Source organism: Mauremys mutica, chromosome 11, assembly GCF_020497125.1.
Source record: "Mauremys mutica isolate MM-2020 ecotype Southern chromosome 11, ASM2049712v1, whole genome shotgun sequence".
Classification (NCBI taxonomy): Eukaryota; Metazoa; Chordata; order Testudines; family Geoemydidae; genus Mauremys; species Mauremys mutica.
Genome location: NC_059082.1, coordinates 66,709,507 through 66,736,047, shown reverse-complemented (window position 1 = coordinate 66,736,047; position 26,541 = coordinate 66,709,507). Strand labels below are relative to the sequence as shown.

The window sequence follows — 26,541 nt, the reverse complement described above, 5'->3', positions numbered from 1 at the left end:
CTTAAAGGGGCAATGCACGTCTCTCACAGAGAGAGAGAGAGAGAGAGAGAGAGAGAGAGAGAGAGAGAGAGAGAGAGAGAGTGTGTGTGTGTCACACACACAGGGTGTATGACTGTCTCTGCCATGCTGTCTCCCCCTCCCACCATTCGTGGCACATTAGAGACTAACAAATGTATTTGAACATAAGCTTTTGTGGGCTAAAACCCACTTCATCGGATGCATGCAGTGGAAAATACAGTAGGAAGATAGATACACACAGAAGACATGAAAAAATGGGTGTTGCCATACTAACTATAATGAGAGTAATCAGTTAAGGTGGGCTATTATCAGCAGGAGAAAAAAAACTTTTGTAGTGATAATCAGGATGGCCCATTTCCAACAGTTGACAAGAAGGTGTGAGTAACAGTGTGTGTGTGTGTGTGGGGGGGGAAATTAGCATGGGGAAATAGGTTTTACTTTGTGTCTCCCAGTCTTTATTCAAGCCTAATTTAATGGTTTCCAGTTTGCAAATTCTGGAGTTTCTGGAGTTTCTCGTCAGAGTCCAGAAGTCACCTACTACAGGACAGGACCAACAAAGAAAGTAACAGAACGCCACTAGCCATCACCTTAAACCCCCAACTAAAACCTCTCCAGTGCATCATCAAGGATCTACAACCTATCCTGAAGGACCATCCCTCACTCTCACAGATCGTGGGAGACAGGTCAATCCTTACTTACAGACGGCCCCCCAACCTGAAGTAAATTCTCACCCGCAACCACACACCATACAACATAAACACTAACCCAGGAACCTATCCTTGCAACAAAGCCTGTTGCCAACTCTGTCCACATATCTATTCAGGGGACACCATCATAGGATCTAATCACATCAGCCACACTATCAGAGACTTGTTCACCTACACATCTACCAATGTGAGATATGCCATCATGTGCCAGCAATGCCCCTCTGCCATGTATATTGGCCAAACCGGACAGTCTCTACGCAAAAGAATAAACGGACACAAATCAGATGTCAAGAATTATAACATTCAAAGACCAGTTGGAGAACACTTCAGCCTCCCTGGTCACTCAATTACAGACCTCAAAGTCACCATACTCCAACAAAAAAACCTTCAAAAACAGATTCTGACGAGAAACTGCAGAACTGGAATTAATTTGCAAACTGGACACCATTAAATTAGGCTTGAATAAAGACTGTGTAATGACCCATCCACTCCCAAAGTAAAACCTATTTCTCCATGCTGATCCTCTCTCCTCCCCCCCTCCCCCACAGTTACTCATACCTTCTTGTCAACTGTCGGAAATGGGTCATCCTGATTATCACTACAAAAGTTTTTTTTTCCTCCTGCTGATAATAGCCCACCTTAACTGATTACTCTCATTATAGTTAGTATGGCAACACCCATTTTTTCATATCCTCTGTGTGTATGTGTGTGTGTGTATATATATATATATATCTTCCTACTGTATTTTCCACTGCATGCATCTGATGAAGTGGGTTTTAGCCCACAGAAGCTTATGCTCAAATAAATTTGTTAGTCTCTCAGGTGCCACAAGTACTCCTTGTTCTTTTTGCTGATACAGATGGCTACCACTCTGAAACCTGTCACAATATTATTAGTCTCCCAAACTGGGCCTCAGATCTTGAGAAATGTCCTGTATTCTTTAACTTTCTGCACAGCAAGCAGGAGGCTCCCGGGAGCAGCTCTAAGGCAGAGGGCAGGAGCAGCACATGGCGGGGGGAGACAGCTGAACTGCCCAGAAATTGCTAGCCTGCTGGGCAGCTGCCGCACAAGGAACTTAGGGGAGCTCATAAGGGGGTTGCCAGTCCACCCTGGTTCCAAGCCCCCACCAGCTAGCTCCAACAGGCTGCTCTTTGCAAGCAGTGGACAAAGCAGGCGGCTGCCAAACAATGTTATAAGGGAGCACTGTGCAACTTTAAACGAGCATGTTCTCTAATTGATCAGCAATGTAAAAACGAAACAACATTAACCGGGATAACGTTAAGTGAGGAGTTACTGTATCTTTAGTAAGCAATACTTGTGAATGCATTTCTATTATTAGCAGCAGCCCTGTTGTCTCCTCTCTCTATACTGTACAATGGCATATCTATTTTTCAGCAGGAAGAATAAGGAACATTCTTCTACAGAGAATTTTCTACTAAGTACTGCAGTTAGAAAAGGGAAAGCTAGTATTTCCATTTCCAGTTTATCATTTCAGTGTTTGAGATTTCTTATTCTAAATGTAATAAGATGGTGTATATATACAGAAACAAACTTTAATAGTTGCACAAGTACTCTTACCCTCATCTCTTAAGGTAAAACGACCCATCTGAGGGAACTCTTTGAATGTCTCAAGGCAGATGGTTCCTGCTGTCCTTAAACGGGCAATGCATACTTGATCTTGTTTCACAAAACGTGGTCGTGTCTTACTTTTTTCTCCTGATTTTTTGTCTACCAAGCAGATTAAGGCCTGCACAAGAATGAGAAGTTTTAAGTGTTAGCAAAACACAGTTCATTGACAATTATATTTTCCCCTCAGAAATAAAGCATCAGTATTCACCAAGCCTCTTTAAAACTACTGTCTACTTGAAATTTAGTCAATTTTGAAAAGGTAACGGTGGTTTACCTAACACTTGCTCATGAGACACTCACCCCCACCAACTTCTATAATTTTATGATTTCTTTTTCTGCAAACACCCCTCTCCCTTGTTACTGCGGGAAAAGCTACACAAATGGACTATACTTGGAATACAGTGAAACTGACATACAAAATGCTGTCAAATCCACAAGTAAACAAATTGAAAAAAAAGGAGAAAGATATCTCCCCCACCCCCCTTTTTTGGGTACTTTTAGCAAGATATTCAGACCAAAGTGTGATAGTGGACCATGTCCTTTTATGATATCAAGTTTGAACGAACAGCAGCATTCAGGGCTCCTAAAGTGTTCAGAACATGTATATATGATGCTTATTATTTGCTATGTTGTATTAGTGCACAAGGATCCAATCTGGACTGGAGACCTGTTGTACTATTTTCTGTAAAAACAATTGAAAAAAAGTTCCTGCTCTGAAGAGCATGCTGTCTTTAAGTTAAAGCATTAATATAAACTCACTGTTATCTCGACTTCTTCAATACAGGTATGAATGTGCAGCACTGCATTATAACCAGGGCAGATGATGGATTTGTGCTCAATTATCACTATCTGTAAAGTAATATAAGAAGTTTAATATAACTGCATTCCTCACATATTATATTCTGAAGAGGCCGAGACTAACCAATTAAGGGTTAGCTATCACACATTTTTATCTATAACTTCATATATGTGGCACGTCATGTCACTGAATAAAACTTTTCAAAAGCAAAAAGGCCAACCGCACACTCTTGTTAGGGGACCAGCAAAATCATAGAATCTCAGGGTTGGAAGGAACCTCAAGAGGTCATCTAGTCCAACCCCGTGCTCAGAGCAGGGCTAATCCCCAGACAGATTTTTACCCCAGATCCCTAAATGGCCCCCTCAAGGATTGAACTCACAACCCTGGGTTTATCAGGCCAATGCTCAAACCACTGAGCTATCCCTCCCCCCAATGACTGAAAGTCTTATAATACAGAAATATACTTACTGAAAAATAACTGATCTATAACAAGGAAAATAGAATTTTGCTTTAAGATTAGGGATTTCTGAAACTTCAATTAGAATATTCACATTCAGAGAACATTTGTTCAAAGAACAAATATGTAATTAACTTGTGACTTTTTTAAGCCATGATTTTAAATCTTGGATTAAGATTTATGAAATCACACAGTGGTCTTACAGCAGCTGTGAAATTTCTAACTAAATTGTCTTGTTTAGGGTCATTCACTATCATTAGATACAAGAACCAAGGAATTACAGACCTATATTTCAGCTAGCGTACCTGGGCATCAAATGTGCGTCCAGAATGACACAGGTTATTAGGGTCACAGAGTATAAATCCTGGAAGGATCTCCTCCTCTTCAATTCCTTTCAGTCTAATCTTCAAGTTTTCACCTGGGGCTACAGCATCAGTTTCTACATCATCAGAAAGAATTCCAAGAACTTCCACGTTGTGCTTAAAGAAAGCGAGATTCGGGTTTTCTGATATATGAAATGTTTTACTTAACGCATGTCACAAAAGAAAAATTACTAATACAAAAGAGTATATTAGACCTATACAGTTTATCAGCTACATCTCTGCATTAGTTTAAATATGTTGCACTAGGTGTATTATTATTAGGGCTGTTGATTAATCGCAGTTAACTCATGCAATTAACTCAAAAAATTGTGATTAATTGCAATTTTAAGTGCACTGTTAAATAGAATACCAATTGAAATTTATTAAATATTTGTGGATATTTTTCTACATTTTCAAATATATTGATTTCAGTTACAACACTGAATACAAAGTGCACAGTACTCACTTTATTTTTGTTACAAATATTTGCACTGTAAAAATGATAACAGTATTTTTCAATTCACCTCATACAAGTACTGTACTGCAATCTCTATCGTGAAAGTGCAATTTACAAATGTAGATTTTTGTTACATGACTGCACTCAAAAAAAAAAAAAAAGTCCAAAACTTCAGAGCCTACAAGCCCACTCAGTCCTATTTCGCATTCAGCCAATCACTAATACAAACAAGTTAGTTGACATTTACGGGAAATAATGCTGCCAACTTCTTATTTACAATGACACCAGAAAGTGAGAACAGGATTCACTTGGCACTTTTGTAGCCAGCATTGCAAGGTATCTATGTGCCAGATATGCTAAACATTCATATGCCGCTTCATGCTTCGGCCACCATTCCAGAGGACATGCTTCCATGCTGATGATGCTCATAAAAAAATAATGCATTAATTAAATTTGTGACTGAACTCCTTGGGGGAGAACTGTATTTCTCTATATCTATTTTACCTACATTCTGCCATATATTTCATGTTATAGTAGTCTTGGATGATGACTCAGCACATGTTCATTTTAAGAACATTTTCGCTGCAGATTTGACAAAACAAGAAGAAGGTACAATGTGAGATTTGTAAGATAGCTACGGCACTCGACCCAAGATTTAAGAATCTGAAGTGCCTTCCAAAATCTGATCGGGACGGGGTGTGGAGCATGCTTCAAGAAGTCTTAAAAGAGCAACACTCCGATGTGAAAACTACAGAACCTGAACAACCAAAAAAGAAAATCAATCTTCTGCTGGTGGCATTTGACTCAGATGATGAAAATGAACATGTGTCTGTCCACACTGCTTTGGCCTACTATCGAGCAGAACCTGTCATCAGCATGGACGCGTGTCCTCTGGAATGGAGATTGAAGCACGAAGGTACATATGAATCTGGCATGTAAATATCTTGCGACACCAGCTACTACAGTGCCATGTGAACCCCTGTTCTCACTTTCAGGCGACATTTTGAACAAGAAGCAGGCAGCATTATCTCCTGCAAATGTAAACAAACTTATTTGAGCGGTTGGCTGAACATGAAATAGGACTGAGAAGACTTGTAGGCTCTAAAGTTTAAAAATAAAATTTTTTGATTGCAGTTATTTTTTGTACATAATTCTACATTTTTAAGTTCAACTTTCATAATAAATAGATTGCACCACAGTACTTGTATGAGGTGAATTGAAAAATACAATTTATTTTGTTTTGTTTTTTTACAGTGCAAATATTTGTAATAAAAATAAATATAAAGTGAGCTCTGTACACTTCGTATTCTGTTATAATTGAAATGAATATATTTGAAAATGTGGAAAATATTTAAATAAATATTATTTTATTGTTTAACAATGTGATTAATCGCACACTTAAACACTTAATTGCTTTACAGCCCTAATTATTATAATAATGCATTATAATGCACAATTTTATGAAACAAACTTGAATACAGAAGGAAATTTCCTGGTATCACTCAGTTATTAAAATATAATCTAGCACTTTTGTTCTGTCCAATATTCCAATTTATACAACACTGTGATACATTGTATTTTTAATCTTAGTCTAGAGCAAGTTTCAAAAGGCTTTCATCATAGAAAAAGGCACATACATTTATGGAGATCATATGCAAGAAATAAGTCTCATCCACTTTGGGGAGTGTATACTGTGGTGTTATAAATAAATATGTATTTTTTTTAATACTAGAACCAGAACTAGTCCAGGTGTCCACAACATTGAAGTTTTAAAATTTCGAGAGCTTTATATTCTAAAAATGAAAAGCTAGTATGTGCCAAGGTTACATTTTTAAAACGTACCCTTTCAGCACTCTGATAAAAGGAATAATATGTCAGAATAAATGAGTGAAGTGATTTTGTTTGCAGATCACATGAGGAGATTCTGTAGAGCTTCCTAAGCAGATGAATATAAATCAGGACGCAGGTTTATGAATACTCTCAATCAAAACATCATATAATCTAATTTATTGACATCCCTTTTTCACCATAGTCTGTCCTTTGGTCTCATGCCTTCACTCACCAGTAAGGACCAGTGGGGAAGAATTAGATTTGAAAGAGTAAGTGGGGGAGGGGGGAGAAAAGGATTCATCCTACCCCCCCAAAGAGTAAAAGGGTTACTACAGTTCACTTTTGTAAGGTTTTAGCTCACTACTACTACTAACAGAAGTGCATGTCATCTGAAGTGTAAAAGGACTTATTAAAATTTGTATATTTCAATAAGTCATGTTTATGGTAACCTGCTAAAAGCATTTGCAACTTCTCAACTGCTCCCTACTAATTCTCCTACAGAGTTACATGGTTGTCTGTCATTAGTAGTAGTGTAAAACAGTTTTGTGATGAAAAGGAAATAGCTACTTAAAGTACCTTAAGTCAAAGAGTACAAGCTCATCTGAGAATTACATCTCAAATTATTTCTTTAAATTGTTGAGTCTTCTTCCTTTTTCCCCTCGGGGAATAATTGCTCAAGTTCCATGGAAGGTGTATTTTAAAACAATATTTTCTAAACCATTTGCAAATAAGAAATGCCAGGTATAAAAGTCCAGAGAAGCACTCAATTTTCACCAAAATAGGAAAATTAAGTTTTAACAAGAAAAATATTCTGTTACTAATACATTTGACCATTATGAAACTTTTCCCCTACATGTTGATAAACTTGTCTTTTACTCAGATTTCAAATTTGTTCAGTGCTGTGATGATTCATTTCTTTAGTCACTATATCAGTAGAACAAATGCTGGTAATTTGAGCCCTAATATTGATCTAACTGGCTCTCCATACCCTAAATTAGGGTGGACTGGACATCAAATAGAGTAGAGGCTACTACGCAAGTTAACTTTTGGAGACAGTGTCTGAAAATTTCTTTTTATCTTGGAATCTTAATTCAGGTATAGACAGACTGTCAAAAACAAGTATGATGCAACCTTCAAGACCTTTGACATTAGATTACAGAATCTACTTTTAATCACACTACTGGATACTATTCATCAGATGGCAACACCAGAAAGCTAGCTCCTTTATACTGTCAATTTTTAAATCTTTGCTGCAAAAACATGCCCCATACTATTAACTTGCAGCTGCTAATTTCCCAGAAGAGGTGACATGGAAATCAGTCTAAGCATCAATGCATTTTGCATAAAGAAATTTCTGTTTCCTGTGAACAAGAGATTGATCTTATGTTCTGGCATGAATGCTGAGACTCCCTTAATTTTCACTGACTGTTGGAACAGAAGAGGTAAAAGAATTCTCAGCTTAAGCCAATAAAAATAACAGTAGTTCTCTCATACAACATATACCTCAGCTTATATCCTTGGAATCTGTTCCATTCTCACTTGAAAATGGATACAGTGTGTGAGGAAGGTGGTGACTAACTCCCAGCAGAAAAAGGATTCAACTAGGCAAACATACCTATTGCAAAGCAAACTAAAGCTCAAATAAGCTAGACTGATTTGATGACCCACGGGTTACTGGAGTTTAGTGATGAAGTGCAATTCTACTTTTGAATGCTGAAGAAATCAAAGACATACTCAACATCCAGAAAAAAAGTTAACTGCTAAACTCAGATATTAAACACTGATGTTTTCTCCCGTACATATTACAAGTTTCCACCAAACACGTGTCAGGGATGGTCTAGATAACCGGAAGCTCTTAGTTCTGATAAAATTACTTACTGTAAACCAAGCTGATTATAGCCTTAGAAACTTCTTAAATATGGAAGGTGAAAACTTGCCATACCTTGTTTGGCATCATCACAAGTTGCTGTCCTTTGCAAATAGAGCCTGATTCCAGCTTTCCCAGGACCACAGTGCCCATATCCTTTGTAAAAAACAGAAACACTATTTAAAAGCTTATTTTTCTTAAAATACTGCTGTGTTTTACTGTTTAATCATAAACGTAGAGAACGCAGATATATTAATTGATATAATCAAGTGATGTTGCATTATTGCATCTAAGTTAGTATTTTCCAATGAGAAAAGCATCTAAAGCATGAAATGGTGAGCATTAGAACATATTTAAAAGCAAATGTCACCCTTTTCAGTCAATCCAGTGTATCAAAAGGTAAATGACACGATGCCCACCACATTTAAGACAGAATTACAGGAACCCTTTGAAAATAGAGTGGAATACATGGGCCATCTATTTGAAGGTAACATAACTAATTTCAAATCCTAGTTTCATTTTGTACCTTATATTTATCCACAATTGGCAGCCTGATTGGTCCATCAACTGAACGGCTGAAGTTTGGCAAATTATCCAGATATGGAATAAATGGTAAACCACTAAAAGGAGTAAAAATATTTATTTAAATAAACATTTCACTTACAGTTTAGCCAAACTGTATGGCTTATTCATTACAAATCAAGAAAAAGATTTCAGGCAAACAGCACAGGGAAAGAACTTTAACCTCTAAACAACGAAATCCTTACCACCACTAACTTGTGTATGTTAATATAGATCAAAAGTGGTTATGCAAAGTGGTTGTACTGCTTACATTCACACCATTTAATTTTAAAACCACACTACAAGCATTTTTTAGAACAGTTCATTAGTCCATTGAGACTCTTGCTAGATATGCTAAATCTGTTCCAGGAGTGTGAACATAATAGACTAGTTTTCAGAGTGGTTTTCATTAACATGGTTTAATTGCCTTGAGCCGTATCAACAAACATAGCATTAAATGGCTATGAGCCATGTCCACAATCTTATTAGGGTTCTACACAGACTATTCACATCAAACTGTTTTTCACCCTAGCCACACACTCAACGTGAAATCACTGGAAAATTCAAGTGGCAGTACAGCACTTTCAAGACCTCACAAGGCAAGGAAAATACTGTTATGGTCTGTGGTAACCTAACTCAACATACAACAGAAATAGTGCTTTTGTAGCAAATTTCTTCAACAGTGCTCAAATGCTTCTGCTTTACTTCTTGGTCATATTGTTTTTGATTGCCTTTGCAATGATAGTCTTCCCTCATGTATACATTAGTCAATTATATTGGATCTGACTACAAGATACAAACCTATACTTCCACCTAGCTGTACTGTAGTACTGCCTATTAATGAACTATTACTATTTCCACAACACATTAACAACACTAAGTTACTTACATATACCAAGGACAGAAATCTGATTGCTCTTTAAGGTTTGCTCCAGTCAGTCCCGAGCAGGGCATAAAATGAATATCTTTTTTGGGATTGAAGCCAACTTTCTTCAAAAATGGCACCAACTTCTCTTTACATTCTTCATATCTATTAAAAATTGACATGCAGCTCAATCATGCTAAATTAAGAAATTCCAGTAAAGTTCCATTTTTCTATTTGAAATCTAATATTACAATAAAAGTTAAGAAGAAAACTTGCTGATTAGATCATATTCCGGATTTGATCGTTTACTGGAAGTGACTTGCCAATCAATTTGCCACATGCAGCTACTTTAGCAATGTGTGCTTAATGCCCCCCCAAACAAGCTGAGGGATAAGAAAGTTTAACATAAATTTGCTGAATGCCCTCTTAGCTTAGTTACTGGAGTTATTCAAATTATTGCTGAAGTAGATGAAAGACCGGCAAACTAAATTTAGCTAACAAACTAACTAGAGGGGTGTGTGGGAGGGTGTCTTCTCCTCTAAATGCCTTGAAAAGTTTTCCTAACTCTCAATTGATATTAGAGCTTGTGGCTTTGTTAGCCATACGTGCACAACAAACCATTACAATACATAATTATCTACTTTGCCAGTAGATGCTCTGTAGATTATGCCTGTATTCTTAGGCCCACCATCCTTCCAGTCAAGGATCAAATGAGGCTTTGGCAAAAAACAGCACTAACTGGAAACTACTGTAGCTTGTAGTTCAGCTATAGTTAGTTACATGAAAATATTTAAAAAAAATTTTTTTACTTCATAGAAACACTCACCTTTCGTTACCCCAGTTTACAGTTGGATCATCCATTTTATTAATAAGAACTATTAAATGTTTTACACCTGCTGTTTTTGCTAACATGGCATGTTCTCTTGTTTGTCCCCCTTTTTCAAATCCAGTTTCAAACTCTCCTTTTCTTGCAGAAATAACCTAAATTAAAAAAAGTTAAGTATTTAAAAAAACAACTTAAGAATTAGAATTATTCTCAGTTATTCTGCAATTAAATCAAAGGACAATGCATGATTTACAGCTTTACATTCAATAGTGCAATAAACCCTGAACACACAAACAACATATCATAATCTAACTCTGAAAACCATTTAACAGTGCTGACATTAGAAGCTGGGTTACAGTGCACCTATCAGAACTGAATTACATACAAATATTACAAGATTGCTACATTAAGATTTGAAAATTTCAGAGACCACAACTGACGAGATATTCTTATATATGTAATTCTGATCTAGCTATTTGTAGCAATACCATTATGTGTAGATGTCCAATTTGTTTTTCTTACCAACACAGCCAGATCAGCTTGAGAAGCCCCGCCAATCATATTTGGAACAAAGCTCTTATGCCCTGGGGCATCTAGGATTGTGAAGTGTTTCTTCTCTGTTTCAAAATAGGCACGGCCCACTTCTACTGTTTTACCTTTGTCTCGTTCTTCTTGATTTGTGTCTAAGGCCCAAGACAGGTACCTGCAAAAATACATTATTCTAGTTCTGCATTAATATTTACTACACTAATATTTTGGTTTTTCTTAAAGACTGTTTTTCATATACAATGTTTTAAACTACCTGAACACTTACAACTTTATAAGCATTTCTAAGATTGTGGCAGATAGATGTAAGATTTTGTACAGACAGGTGGACACCCTTGTAGTGCTAAATCATTACTACTACAGCACTAAGCTAATTCTACCTCTGGTGATGGCTAAGACGATACTGTTATTCCAAACCCTTACTTTCATGACTTAATTCCCCAAAAAGTTACGTTTTAAGCACATACATACACTTCATGCTTCTCCTCAGCTTAGAGATAAACTGCTATCTGAAGAAACTCCAACAGATTAATGGTCAACTTGATAATGGAAAAAAAGTTTCAATGCTTTCTGCCTTTTATGCACAGATAACAAAACTGGTTTTGAGCTGGCACATACCATCCTTCCTAGAGAATGTGTGCTTTGTTAAAGTTAGTTATGAAATAAATATGACCTTATGGCATCAAAACAATTACAGGCAGTTTGATGTTTCTAGTGCCTAGGTTTTCAATTTTTGCCCACTCGAGTGCTCACTGCTCTTAGGCACAATTTCAAATAGATGTGCAATTTTGTACACTCTTTCATATACATGCTCTTCTAGGCATTCAAATGTGATTGCCAGCGCAGAATCAAATAAATTTACCTTTGCTTCAACTTTCTTTCACACTCACCACCCACTCTACTTCCAAGTCCCCAAAACTGTTGCCATAATATCAAAACAGATTTCACATGACTAGAAGTTCAGTTATTCTTTCCAATGCCTCAATTAATATCTTAATCCTTTAATGCTAACACCAGGTTGGTATATAATATTCCACGTGACGAACAGGGACAGAGTTAAAATTGCTATGACAACTGTAATTCTCTATTTTCTAACATTTTCCATCATAATTTCATATTATTTATTTATTGATAAAGGATGGAAGTGTGCTGACCCAAACTTGGACATGCAATTATAAAGTCCTTGTTTCAATAGGGAATCTGATAGTTTCAAATAAAGGTCTATTTGACAAAGGTAAAGGATGAAAACATGTTGTGTCAAAGATTCAAGCTGGAGAGACAGTTGTTTCTTCAATAATAATGTTTTAATAGTCTCTATTTACTACCTGTATTATATGTGAGTGAAACCTTGTCTCGGATATAAGGCAGATCTGATGCCTTCTAGGAAGAACATAAACTAACCCTCCCCTCCCTCCGCCCGCCCCTCTTCCCCCCTCCCCCCCAAAAGGGACAGGTTTTGAGAGACCCAAACCTGAGATGATCTGTTCACCCCAAGTAATTGGTGTGACATAGCATGTAGCAGGAATTGCTAGGATCTCCTATGATTCCCCTTTCAATAAACAAATGTTAACAAGTTATTTTCTTGGCAGAAAGAGGAGATATCCTTTGCCATCTGAAAAGAACATTTCATGATCTCCCAAGGAGGCATACTCCAGGAAGCCAGATCATGCTTCTGAATCAGTTTTCTAGATCTCAAAGGTGAGTGTGTAGACATGGATTCAAGCTTTTTCGGGGGAGGGAGGAAGGGATGGGGAAAAGACAGGTACTTACTTACCTGTATTGTAACTGTTTGAGATTCAGGTGCAGACATGTATTCTACTCCAGTTTTGGTGCGCCAGGCGTGCACAACTTGAGTAGAACACACATATCTGCACCCACATCTTGAAAAACAGCAATTACAATACAAGTAAACATTTTTCTTCTTCAAATGGTGACATATTCCACTCAGGTGACTCACAAGCAGTGAACAATGACTGTAGAACTTCTGTCCCAATGTTTGCATCTGACCTATATGATGTTGTAATAGCATAATGTTTGGTAAAAGTATGCACGGAAGACCATTGAGCATCCCTACAAATGTCCAATATTGAAGAATGACTGAGCAATGAGATCGATGTCACCTGGGCTCTCAACGAATGAGCCTGTAATGTCTGTGGGGCGCAGCCTGAGCTACTCCAAAAGCCATGGTCTGGAAATCATCTGCATGGAGATCGGCTGACTTTTCATCCAATCCGCATAGGAGACAAAAAATATTTGAGGTGGTGAATTAAATGGTTTAGTGCTTTCCAGATAGAATGCAGTAGTGCTTGGCATTTTAACGTATAGAGATACTGCTCATTTGCATTTGAGTGTGGCTTAGGAAAGTAAATAGTCAAATACATAACCCTGATTAAGGTGAAACTATGAAATCACCTTAGACAAAACTTTGGATGTGGTTTTAAGGACACTGTCTTTGAAAAACTGACTATAGAAAGGTTTGTAATTTGCTGATTTGTTGCAGATGTTAAAGCCACAGGAGAGTGTCTCCCAAAATATAGCCTACGAGTAGGTTGTCATCAGCTCAAATGGAAGAACCATGAGGGTGGCCAGCACAGTATTAGAGTCCCACAATGGGTTCATTTCCTTCACAGGAGGAAACAGGGAGACTATACCTTTCAGAAATCTCACTGCCATGAAGTTTAAGAAAACATTTTCCTTGGAACGGAGGATGGAACTCCAATGAGTTCCCTCAAGTGAACTGCCAAGTGAACCCTCAATGAGCTAAGAACCAGACCTAAAGGACTTTAAATGTAAAGGATAGTCTAAAATGTCCTGAACATGAGCCAACATTCGTTGATATCTAAGGGAATTCAGCCCAACTGAAAAATGCATCCACTTAAGCCAAAGAAGTAGCTCTAATAGATGGTTTTCTACTATTAAGCAGGATCCTCTGAATTGCTTCTGAGAATTACCCTTCTTTCTCCTCTAGCCATGTACCAGCCATCTCCTGAGGTGTAGATTACTCAGTGCCGAATGAACAACCTGGCCATGGTACTGAAGTAGGTCAGAAGGAGAGGAAGAGATTTGGGTGGTCGAACAGATAAACTGAGAAAGAAGGAGAATCAACACAGTGTGCTGGCTTGGCCAAGAAAGTATGAATTGGTCCAACTCCAGTTTGAGGATAATATGAAAGGGGTATGGAGAAAGGCATACATCAGATGCATTCCTCAGTACTGAAGGAAGGCATTGGTTAGAGATCTTGCAGCAAGTCCCCTCGGGAACCAAACTGACGGCTCTTCTTGTTGTCCTTTGTTGCACCTAGGTTGATCAATGGGATGCCTCATACCCTGAAAATAGCCTCACCATGCTGCTCTTTAGAGACCACTCATGATTGTTGGAGAAAGTCCTGCTGAGATGGCCAGCCAACTGGTTTTGAGAGCCCGGTAAGCGTGTTACTGTGGGTACGATGTCTTCCTTGATGCAGAAATGCCAAAAATGTATTGCTTCCTGACAAAGTTGGTTGGAGTAGGCTCCTCCCTGCTTATTCACATAACACACTGCAATGGTATTGGTGGTGAGTATGTGAACCATTGCTTTCCTCATCTGATCCCTGAAGGCACTGTAAATGACTTGAAACTCCACTACTTTGATATGACATGATGCTTCCTGCCCTGACCGCAAACTATGAACCTTTAACATTCCTAGATGTGTGTCCACAGCATGTGGGGGAGCATCAGTGACTACAGTTCTGGTTGGAAGAGGATGGGCAAAATGAATAATACCCTGGTACACATTGTTCTGTTTTTCCCACCACTGTAAAGTGTCCAGTATCTCTGGAGGCCCTCAGATAAGCCTTTCTTATGACAGGCTGCTCACGACAGACCAACTTCAACCATGACGAAGAGGATGAAGACAACTTCAAATGTTGAACCACGTAACTAACTTCAGGTATACATGGACCGTGGTGAGATGAGATTGGAGATCCAGACAACAAACTGAACAGTTTGCAGTCACACATGTAGGAGAAAAGACCTCAAATTCATAGTCTAGTAGGCCCCACAGAACTCGATTTCTGAGTTGGAGTCAAAGTCAACCCCAATCAATCGAAGAGGTCCCGTGTGAACTGAGGACTTGTTCCTCAGAAATGCCTTTCACTAGCCAATTGTCTAGGTACAGGAAGAGATGAATTCCCCTTCTTCTGAGATAGACTGCTGTTACCATTGTCATGCATTTGGTAAAGATGCACAAGGGTGATGATGGGCCAAAGGTGAGAACTGTGTACTGATAGAGTTGACTGGCGACAAGAAATCTCATAGGTTTCCTGTGTCCTGGGAAAATTGCTACATGAAAATAGGTGTCCTGAAGACCGAGAACAAACCTATCATTGTGATTCAATGTGGGGAAAAAAGTAGCCAGGATAACCACACAGAATCTCATAAACATGAATTGTTGAGATCGCAGAGACTGAGGATAGGTCTCACCCCTTCCTTGGGCTTGGGGATCAGAAAGTACTGAGCGTAGAATCCCTTTTTCTGATGAAAAGGAGGAACCTCCTCTATAACTTCCAGAGCACATAGTCTGGACCTGCTGAAGAAGCAGTTAACACATGAGAGGGGTCCCTCAAAAGGAACAGGGCAAAGGGCTGAAGACATACCTCTCAACTTACAATCCTGTTAATGTGTCACCGAAATGTGTGACCACTGACATCTGTGTTTCACATTTCAGTTGCACATCATGCCATATTTTAAGTTTGAAACTTGTTTTTAAAAAGATGTTCCCTCACTGTATGACTCAAAGCATTTCTGAAACAGGATATGGAAGGGGGAGAAGGTCTCTGCTCAGAATACTCAGGATTTTGTGGAGGGATCCTATGTGGTTTTGTCATAGGATTTTAACAGAAAAGATGGTCCCCACATAGGCTTACCTCAATACAATTAATTCATGCCACCTTCTATCCCTCTACCTTGTCCAAATACAATTAATTCAGGTAAAAATCTACCTCTCTGCATTGCTTCATAGCTATTACCTCTAATGAGGTCCTCTTCTACTGCACGCCGTCTCCATCCCTCCAAGAAGCAGGAGATGCTTCTGAGAGGGTACACGGCTGCCCAGGAACTGTTGGCGGAGGAAGGAGGCAGCAGGGTGACTCTTCACAGCCTCAGAGGCTAACAGTACAGGGTCCTATTTCATTCACTCATCCCATTAGGTGAAAAGTTTTGTGATCCAGCCTGCTACCTCCCTCCCTATCCACCAGAACTGTAAGCCTCTTTCTCTGACACGTCTTTCATACAGTACCTATAGGGGAAGGGCCGGAAGACGCAAGGGTGCCCTGGCTGTCTGAGGATAGTTTTCTTCTTCCATCACCCCCACCAATCAGCTGCTATTGTGCAGCACCACAAATTAAGGCAATATTCTGTATGATATGGAAGCAAAATCTGCTCCAGCATGGAATGCACTGCATAATGTGGCACACATCAAAGCCCTGGCTGGAAAAATCAAAAGGAACCAAATACTGAAAGGAAAACTTCAAAACAGTCTTCTCTCAGGAGCTAAAAAAGGATGTCATGGTATATTCTTAAGTAAGATTCATACCAGGTTTCTCTGTTTTTCTCTTTAGCTTCTCTTTCATATTTCTCAAGTGTTCTTTTGTCAACCATTCCTGTCAAGTACCTAGGGCGTGGGGAAGAAAAAAAGAAGACATTTTACATTAACTACATGGCAGCTAAGTTTCTATTCTAATGGAGTATATCAGCAGCTCTCAAACTGTGGGTTGGGACCCCAAAGTGGGCCACAACCTCCTTTTAATGGGGTTGCCAGAGCTGGCATTAGACTTGCTGGGATCTGGGTCCGAAGCCAAAGCCCAAGCTCCACTGCCTAGAGATGAAGCTGAAGACCGTGGGCTTCAGCCCTAGGTGGTGGGGCACAGGTTACAGGTCCTCCTGCCGGGGGCTGAAGCCCTTGGCCCACCAACCTGGGGTGGCGGGGCTCGGGTGGGCTCATACTTTGGTCCCCCCCTCCTGGGGTCATGTAGAAATTTTTGTTGTCAGAAGGAGGTTGTGGTGCAATGAAGTTTGAGAACCCCTGGAATATATGATCTGATTACTCTGTAGATCTGAGGTACTGTCTGAAAAGGGTAACAATGGAATATCTGCTCTCAGAAGAGCAATTCCATAATTCAAAAAGTATTTTTGGCTATCTGTTAAAGTACAGAGCAAACAAGGCATAAGCCTACCTACTATATGAGCTCTACTGTATACAAATGACATACTTAAAAACAAAAAAAATATAAGGTTGTATATTGCATTTTAAAATGCTTCAATTTAATAAATTTTAAAAGTGTACAAAATCTTATATATTCGTTTCACAGACATGACCTCCCAATGTCTTCATTCAGAATGTGTTTTAATCAAGTAAGTGCTATTTTTCTGGATTATTTTAAAACAAGTGTTTAAAGGAAAATATATGCATATACAGAGACATCCATAGTTAGAACACAACAGTTACAGAAGATTGGATTAGTAAAAACTTCCAATTTATTTGTTAATCTTAAAACAAATAAATATTAGAGACAACAATAAAACCATGTAGAAGACACACAAAATATAAAAGGAGAAAAGGAAAAGAAAAGAGGTATCAGCAACTAAAAGCATTATATTCTAAACCAAACCAGATCATAAGTGACTGAGTCACTGCCCATAGAACTACAAAATGGTAATACAAATCAGAAACCTTGGCATATGATAAATTTACATAAAAGAAAAATGCTAACAGTTGGGTGAAGTCTGAAGATGGATACTTTTGACCAGTGCCTTCTTAAATTGGCAAGGAAAGGAAAATTGCCATTTTTCCACAGATCTTTTGCATATTAAAAGCCTAGAGAGATATATTAGATACTCTTTGTATAATACTAACATATCAGGTATGTTGCTTTTCCTTAAAGCGTCAATCTGATCTTGTAGTGGTAAGAGTGAGTCTGTTTAATTTAGAAAGGAAACTAGTAAGTGGGGAAATTATAGCAGCATTCAGAATAATTAATGGCTGAGAGAAGGTACAACAGACATTTACTTTTTCTAATAAAAAAGGGATATTCAACGAAATTTTAAAAAAGGCATAAAAAATAAAAAACTGCAGAACTAACTTATGGAACTAATTGATACAAAGTATCTTCACAGAATTTTTAAAAATTAACACCTAAGTGGATAATGAGTGCTTCCAGTGACAGATATTAAAATATATTCTTATGGCTTAAGAGAGTGACATTGTGCTGCATAGTAAAAGCCAACTTCTAAAAGGCTGGCCTTATGAAGAAACTTCTTCTATGGGAAAGTTATTCCAGATTTGTTCGGTACATGTTTAATGTATATAAAGAAAGTTGACAATTTATAATCTGGTATGATTTAAAATCAATATCTGGATTTCAATATATGAATGATAATGCTAATGTCAGAGGCTGAGCATATTCAAATTAAACGTTTTTAAAATCTCACATGGGACAAAATTTAACAAGAGATTAATCAATCTGAACATCAGTTTTAAAGAACAGCTCTCAGAAAAAATGGCATCTAATATTCTAAAGAAACTTATTTGTTATTTAGTAAAATATGCCTTGTATAGTTATGCGTTCGTTAAGCAAATGACACTCCTGAGCAATAAGACTAACACTGAAGCTAACAAATCAAAGACAATGGCTTACTAAATTAATAGACCTGGAGTGGTATTTCATTAAACAAAAACAGTCTATGCTCACTAAAACCATCAATCATACTATTTACTTCCCACCACGTTATAAATCACAATATTAAAAGATTCTAACAATTCAAAGAAATCTTATTTTTTTTAAATTACGTACATTATTTGTCCTCCAATGGTTGATTTACCAGCATCTAACAAACATACAAAAGAAAGATACTTTACAAAGTCATTTAGTTTTAAGTATTAAAAAAAAGAGAAAGTTAGGTCTTTTAAACCCATTTCATGACAAGATAGCATTGTCTTGTAGGACATATTTTTAGTAATTTGTCCTGTTTAGTTTTAAAATGTCCCAATGGAGCTTCTACCACTTCTCTTGGAAGATTATTCCCCAATTTAAGATTTCATTGTCAGTAAAATATATTCAGTCTGTATTTTCCCCTATCACCCTTAATAATTATTTTCCATCCTTCACACTTTCATCCTTCGCTTTTTTTGATTTAAAAACACTTACAGTGGGACAGTGGCGTATGAGTGTTTCTCAATTTCTAGTCAACTCCTCCATTTCTGTTGCTTCTCTCCGAATTCTCCAATTTGTTAACATTTTGGTTGTGTAGCACCAATATTTCAGGTATGGTTTTACCAGAAATGGATTAAAAGGAAACATTTTCTGGCAAAGGACTTTGGTTTTTTGCAGGAGAGGTTTTTAGGTAGCCTTCACCTAACTTGCAGCACAGCACCAGCTATGCAGTGGGTGAGAGGCCAGCCCTGATCATTCTAAAGAATGTCATAAAATTGAACAGCAACAGCATTTTTGTAAAAGGAAGAAAATAGTATTTCACAGATATTAACTTTTATATTAAGAAGTATCAGAATATGATACTGGAAGAGCTATCAATGATCATTCATCTATGATGGGGTTATTCATGCAACCTAATTATTCTAGACAAGCAACGCCTCTGCTCCAAAGATTCAAATCTTCAGCCAAAATTGTACATAATAACCTAGTTTATTAGATTCCAAAGAAATATTACTAATATTTGTCAATCTTATCTAAAAATTATTCTGCCAATTCTAGTAACCTGTTAACCTAGAAAGGGAGAGCGAAAGTCACAATTTGGATTCATTAAAGGACAGAGTTATACAAGAACTTATTATTCACATTATCAAAAATCTCTATCCCTTGCCCTGCAGTTGTTTATCTGTAACTTACCTACATGCCCAATGAATACTACATTCACATGTTCTTTTTTAGGAGCACCTGGTGGTGCTACTACTGATTTAGGTTTTGGTATTTCCTCCTCTTCCTCCATCATTTCCTGGGCACCCTCCTCAGTATGCCCTGCATCTCCTGATGGGCCACCTCCTAGCTCTGCTTCACATGTTTCTTCTTTGTGATCCCATGATTCTTCAGGGGACATTTCTGTCTCTCCATTTTCTACTAGAGTGAAACGAAGTACATTCAAATAAATTAAAAATGTAACTCAGAAAAGCTAGTCAATATTTTCGCTCCAGCAATAACAAACTAATTTTTTTTTTTTAAATCAAGATGCAACTTTTCTGCTTTTCAGATATTCAGTTTGTGGATGTCCTGGCATGCAAAGCAGGTACTCTCTGCTTTGTTTGAAATGGATATTACCACTAACTTTCAAGCAAGCTTGGCTGCTGACATCAGAAAATTATGACTCTCAGGGATTTAAGACACTTCTATTTTAACAAAGCAGCATTTTTATGGGGAAAAAGAAAACCCAAACACAGACTTAGAATAGCATAATGGCCAACTACAGACTAATATCTGTACTGAAAACTGCACTGAAGACTACCACAATTTTAGCAGAAAAAGGGAAAGTTGCATACAAAATCAGGAAAAATATGGCATCTTTACATTCAACACATTATGACTTGTTTCGCTTACTCAATAGGGAGCATGTCATGGCATGAAATATTGAGACTATTTTATAAGCTGAAATAATGAATGTATTGAAGAAAGGAAGTGTAGAAAATACAGAATATTCTTCTTCAGTGTTCAAATAATCCCATTACATCTGCCATCACAAAATTTACTGCAGTGGTATTTTAGTATCCCATTAAGTCTCTTTTCTGATTCAGGCACACAGCAGTGATACTGAGAGTTTTGTACCAACCAAACTGCAAAGGCCCAATTAAGGCAGCCTTCATTTTAGCTAACAATAAATCAACCCAAGTGATATTAGAAACTGTTAATGGCCATGTCTTACCAACAGGTTCTGAGACTTCCATACTAACAGCAACATTTGAACCTAAACAAAAAATTGAGGCATTATGTACATTTGCTTAATGTGAAGCCAGCAATATCAAACAAACAACTTTGGAATACCACCATGAACACTTTAATAAAGATGTTTTCTGCAATTACTAAAAATATCTATTTTTCTTAATCCCATTTATTGGCGCTACAAAAGATTTTCAAACATGAAAACCCAGTACCTTCACAAGATGCTGTTTGCGCCTCTTGAGAAGACTCTGCAGATGCTCCTTAAACAAAAAAATGTTACTTTTAAAACAAGAATCAGATGTTATTAATTTCAAGCTAATCCCATAAAGACCAGAGTTCTATCAAATTTATCACAGCAACAAATAAAACCATATCTAATAAAAATACTCCCTCCTCCCTACAAGAGGGCACTAAATACAACCTTCTAGTATGAAAGAATTCTACTAAAGCTGGTATACTGTATTTTAAGAACGGTTACATATGACAGTTTGAGGGGGAAGTCCCCCTGTCCCCCCCTGTATTTAAGAGACTCCAAAGCAAATTTAGGGGAAGCAATTGTTGTACATGTGCATTTTACTTCACAATTCTTTTTGCGTATTCTAGCTATTTGAGTTTTGTTAAGAGTTTAATACACTGAAATGTAATTTCACTATCTGGAATGAAGTAATCTTTTGTTTGTGAGATCTTTCTATTGTATAGAAAAAAGTTATTCATCTTGTAGAATTTCTATAGTGCCCATCAGCACAGTATCTGGATGTCTAATGGCTTCACTGTATGATCAAATAGGAAATTAAAACAGGGCAGGAAACAAGTGAGCCCTTGTTTAAGCAAAGATCTGCCATAATTACCAAACATGGTAAGAAATAAAAACAAGTGACTGGTAAAATCATTTTTTAAGGCTAATAAATTTTAAGATCCTCCCTAATATCAAAGCTTCTCTCTAATGTTTTTTCCAAATTGAAGAACTGAACCATTTATAATTGGACCAGATTAAGCATAATGATTTATTGCATCCACACATGTTGAACTGGTTTAAGATATTTTCCTTAATATTCACTTTGGCATCTTAAGCCATTTTAGTTACAATACACTCTATCCTATAAACCTCAGTACAGTTCCAAGAAGAAATACATTCTAGAAGATTTCACAGGGCCATTAGTAACCTGGAGTCAAGTTCAACCAAACATTCCTTGTACTATTCCAATTGGTCTGCAGTAATGCTACCTTTAAATTGGGTCACGTTGAGTTGTAACTAATTAAACCTGCTCAGATAGTCCATTCCAACCAGTTATTAGACCATTTGACTCTTTGGAACATTTTTACATGTGAGTACAAAATGTTCTGGGGGATTTAATCAGTTTAATTTTTCTAGGGTAAATCAGACCTCAAGGGTCTCTGTGAAATGACATGAGCAACTACAGTATGTCAAAAACAGCATCTCCATCCACATTGTTGCTTTACCTTTGACTAGTTCCTTACCAATCCCATATCCTTTACTTGGCAGTGTTGTTAGCTCTGCTCCCTCCACACTTAGCATACAGCCCAGACTCCTGTACTACTTTAGGTATTTGAACTATATTCACGAAAGACCTGAACATTGAAAAAATGTCTCAAAGCATCACAGAGAGCAATGAAGAGAAACTGGACCCTCAGCTACTTTGCTTTAGTTCTGTGGCATGTGTTCATTGCAGGCTGTCATAGACTGGAGCAGTGTAGGAGAAAATGGCAGAATACTAGACTACAAGGCTTGCAGGAAGGGTGCGAGAGGGGACATGGGTCATGCTGGTGCTGGGGGGGGCCTAATGGGGCTGGCAGGCTCCCTACCCGGCTCCGCACGGCTCCCAGAAGCGGCCGGCATGTCCCTGTGGCCCCTAGGTGGAGATGTGGCCAGGGGGGTTCCGCGTACTGACCCCACCCCGAGCGCCTGCTCTGCAGCTCCCATTGGCCAGGAACCACAGCCAATGGAAGCTGCGGGTGTGGTGCCTGAACGTGGATGCAGCATGCAGAGCCGCCTGGCTGCACCTCCACCTAGGAACATGTTGCCACTTCCAGGGAGCCCTCCCCACCCCAAAGTAAGCACCAACCAGAGCCCTCACCCCCTCCCACATCCCAACTCCCTGTCTTAGCCTGAGCCCCCTCCCACACCTAAACTCCTGCTGGTGCTGAGGTGGGAGAGGTACAGCGGCCCGCGACTGCCCCAGCAGTGGTTGCTGCGGCTGGCCCAGGGGCTGCCCAAGCTGCTCAGGCGGCCCCCATGCCAGTCGCACCAGGCACTGCAGAAGTCCTGGAAAGTCATGGAATCCGTGACTTCCATGACAGACTCTCAGCCTTACTTATAGTACAATTCATCCAAATTGAGGACCTTAATATTCTTTATAAAAGTGGTTAAGACCCCCCATTTTACAGATGGGAATCCAAGAAACAAAAATCGCCTTATTCACCTAACACTGAACAGTAAGTAGAATAGCTGGAACTAGGATCTAAGTCCAACTCCAAACTCCTTTTTCTAGATTACATCACTTCCGAAATTTCAGCTAGCAACTTAATGCATTCTCTGTGGTCAAGGCTGAAAAATCATTTCCAATACAATCTCATTTACACATGCTTGTGATTTTTCAAGACATTCACCTTTAGGACTGACGTTTTCCACATGGTCTCTTGCCTGCAAATGAAAAAAATCTATCCAATGTTTATTGTACTTTCATTTGCCTTGAAATAGAAACACTGTGATAAGTAGATCAAAGAGGTTTGTTTGTTTTTCCTCTCCTATAAACCATATGCACAGCAGCACATATCGTTTGAGCAGGTTGGGAATCTGACAGAACATTTTTCATAGAAAAACACCAATTCATCTAAACTAAAACTGTTAGAGCGATACCCCAGAATAGCCAATATTCCAATGGTTAGGGCACTAACTTGGGATGTGGGAGACCCAGATTCAAAGTCCCTTCTCGGTCACATCACAGATGAGCACCCTACCCACCAGGCTATGTGTTATTCTGGGGTGGGTGTCTAATTTTTTCCTGCAAAAAATTCAAAAAGTGTCTCCTTTCATCATTATGCAGAACAGGAACATGTTTGAAATCTCAAAACTTTTTGCAGGAAAAGAAAAGCTATTTTCTGTTCAGCTTCTCTCATCATAGTACTGGATCAAAAGCCAGCTTGCTGAAGCTCTGCACTACGGTTTCTAAACCCATAGGCACAATGGGTTTGAGGACAACAACAAGAAAGCAACTCCTCCACAGAGAATTGAGATATTGGAAATGGGAAGTATCACACGAAGAAGGAGGGAATGTGGGTTTGTTGGACCATATCAGGAAATTTCTGTATTAGAACCATAAAGTGTATGTTTATAACAAGTCTGAGGCCAAGAGAGACAAGGGATAAGATTGAATTCAATTGAATTCCCCACAGCTTAGGCCTCTTGATTTTTCCATTTCTGTGTCTCTCCCTCTATGTGAGAAACATGCAAGGCCAAACTGCTAATTGTGTTAACACATCCTAAGACAGAAAGTCTGTTCTCAAAAACAACTGTAATTGTTCTTCCAAACAGAACACAGTTTAGTAGCTTTTAACTTGTTTGCTATATATGTTAAAGTTTAAGTAGATTTGCAACATCCTGAGAGTTGCTAATAGTTAAGAAATAGTAAAGTAATAAATGTATGTTAAAACAGAGGATGTATGTGAATAGATGCTTGATTTAGATAAAGAATAAACTGATTTAGATAAAGAATGAATCAGGGAAGTGCCAGCCTAAGAATTACAACTTCAGTCTCGATTGGCCAAAAAATGCGCAGACCAGGCCGGAATCCACCCAAGTGCCCCCCCATGACTCCAAAGAACAAGATAACACTCAAACATCAGGGATGTGCCACCTGCTGATTGATAATCACCTCAAACAAACATCAGCAGGATGAAGCAATTCCCATAGACTTGTATAAGGCCAAAATCTTGTAAGAACAGACTCTAAAGACTGAAAACTGAGTCTGGCTCTGCAACCACCTTCAAGGAGCATCGTATGCACATCTGACAAAGACTCAGCTCCACCCTTGTGTGCAGGCTATCTGGCTAGTACTCTGCCACGAGCAACCTCTAGACTGGTAACTATAACAATTGCAGAACTTGTACGAATGAGTTTGAGAGTGAATAAGGAATGGTAGTGAAATTATATTGAATTGCATATCCTGATTTCTTGCGCTCTCTCTACATTTACAATAAATCTGGCATTTTGCCTCATCCCTCTTATAAGATCCTGTTGGTATTATTTTATTAGTGTAACAGGTTGACCTAGTAGGAGCAGCTGCTCCTATTATGAACTTCTGTCAAGGTAATGTGACAAAGTCAGATCTGACAGCTGTAAGAGAGAAGGTAGAAGGCAAGTAATATCAGCCTTAAAATGACGAAGGCTCTTTCCTCTCAGACACCTGAATCAATTAAAGGCTAACAGTGACCTTTAAACACCCCTCTTCCCTTGAGATACTGTGAGGAAGGATGAGAAAAACTACAGCAGGGTTAGTGGCAGAAGGGAGAAAAGGCTTCTCTTGGGAGGAAGGCTGCTCTCCTCCCTGTAGGAGAAATAGCCTAGTTTGCTGTTTGGGGAAGGGCTGGGAACCAGAAATCAGCATAATAAGACAAAACCCCAGAAAACGGGCAGGGTAAAGTATCTCCTTTTGTGTGCTGTGAGTTTGTTTTTTTGTTTTGCTTAAGAGAGCTACTTGTTTCTACCCTGAGGCTCACCTTGTAAATATTGAAAAAATAAATCAGAGCGAAGAATTAAAAACCTCTGGAGTAAGACTGATTCACTCCGGGGCCCCACTGTCTAAGGGAGAAAGGCTGAGGCAGCAAAGAGCATACCTTGCCACAGAAGTATCAGTCAAATTAGATATGAAAGTACCATATAATATGGCAACAGCAAAAGAGCTAGTGTCACCTTGAGTTGCATCCACAGAAGAATTTCACAGAGCTAGGCGGTGGATATATACATTCTAGTATGACTGCAGCTAGACCAGGGGTAGGCAACCTATGGCATGCATGCTGAAGGCAGCATGCAAGCTGATTTTTAGTGGCAATCACACTGCCCGGGTCCTGGCCACCAGTCCGGGGGCCTCTGCATTTTAATTTAATTTTAAATTAAGCTTCTTAAACATTTTAAAAACCTTATTTACTTTACATACAATAGTTTAGTTATATATTATAGACATAGAAAGAGACCTTCTAAAAACGTTAAAATGTATTCCTGGCAAGCAAAACCCTAAATTAGAGTGAATAAATGAAGACTCGGCACACCACTTCTGAAAGGTTGTCAACCCCTGAGCTAGACAAACAGTTCTGGGCACCTCAGTACTAAGGAGATGAAGACAAACTGGAAGAACTGTCTTGCAATAAAAAACTGAAAGATTTTAATATATATAGCTCCAATAGAGCAGGAAAGGGATAACACAAACATCTGCAAATACGTAAAAAAAACGTGAACACCAGAAAAATTTAATATGGTAGAAGATATAATTAGAAATGAAGGAAGCTAAAAATGACCTACCCTAGAAAAGAAAAAGTATTGGGTTTGTGCATATTGACTTTGTGATGTAAACACCTTTCTGAAAACAGCTTCTCATTTTTTTTAGACATGAACATTCTACCTACCCTGGAAGATTATGGTACTAGGAGGTTGGTGCCAAACATATAGGAAAGCAATATC

The 26,541-nt window shown here is 38.3% G+C and overlaps 1 protein-coding gene across 2 annotated transcripts in view; it reads right to left on the bottom strand.

Annotated features, from left to right (window-relative positions):
* The window catches only part of GSPT1 (G1 to S phase transition 1), a 42,757-nt gene that overhangs the window by 6,460 nt on the left and 9,756 nt on the right, over positions 1-26,541 (bottom strand). The window contains exons 2-14 of one of the 2 annotated variants that reach the window (XM_044979662.1): positions 21,059-21,106; positions 20,830-20,871; positions 19,806-20,030; positions 18,753-18,786; positions 16,496-16,573; positions 10,901-11,081; positions 10,379-10,533; positions 9,577-9,717; positions 8,653-8,746; positions 8,202-8,282; positions 3,916-4,089; positions 3,114-3,203; positions 2,304-2,472 (exon numbers count right to left, since the gene is read on the bottom strand). In XM_044979662.1, coding sequence (XP_044835597.1) covers positions 2,304-2,472; positions 3,114-3,203; positions 3,916-4,089; positions 8,202-8,282; positions 8,653-8,746; positions 9,577-9,717; positions 10,379-10,533; positions 10,901-11,081; positions 16,496-16,573; positions 18,753-18,786; positions 19,806-20,030; positions 20,830-20,871; positions 21,059-21,106 — 1,512 coding nt within the window. Of the gene's footprint in view, positions 1-2,303; positions 2,473-3,113; positions 3,204-3,915; positions 4,090-8,201; positions 8,283-8,652; positions 8,747-9,576; positions 9,718-10,378; positions 10,534-10,900; positions 11,082-16,495; positions 16,574-18,752; positions 18,787-19,805; positions 20,034-20,829; positions 20,872-21,058; positions 21,107-26,541 lie in introns of both variants that reach the window. The other variant, XM_044979661.1, reaches the window with a different exon arrangement.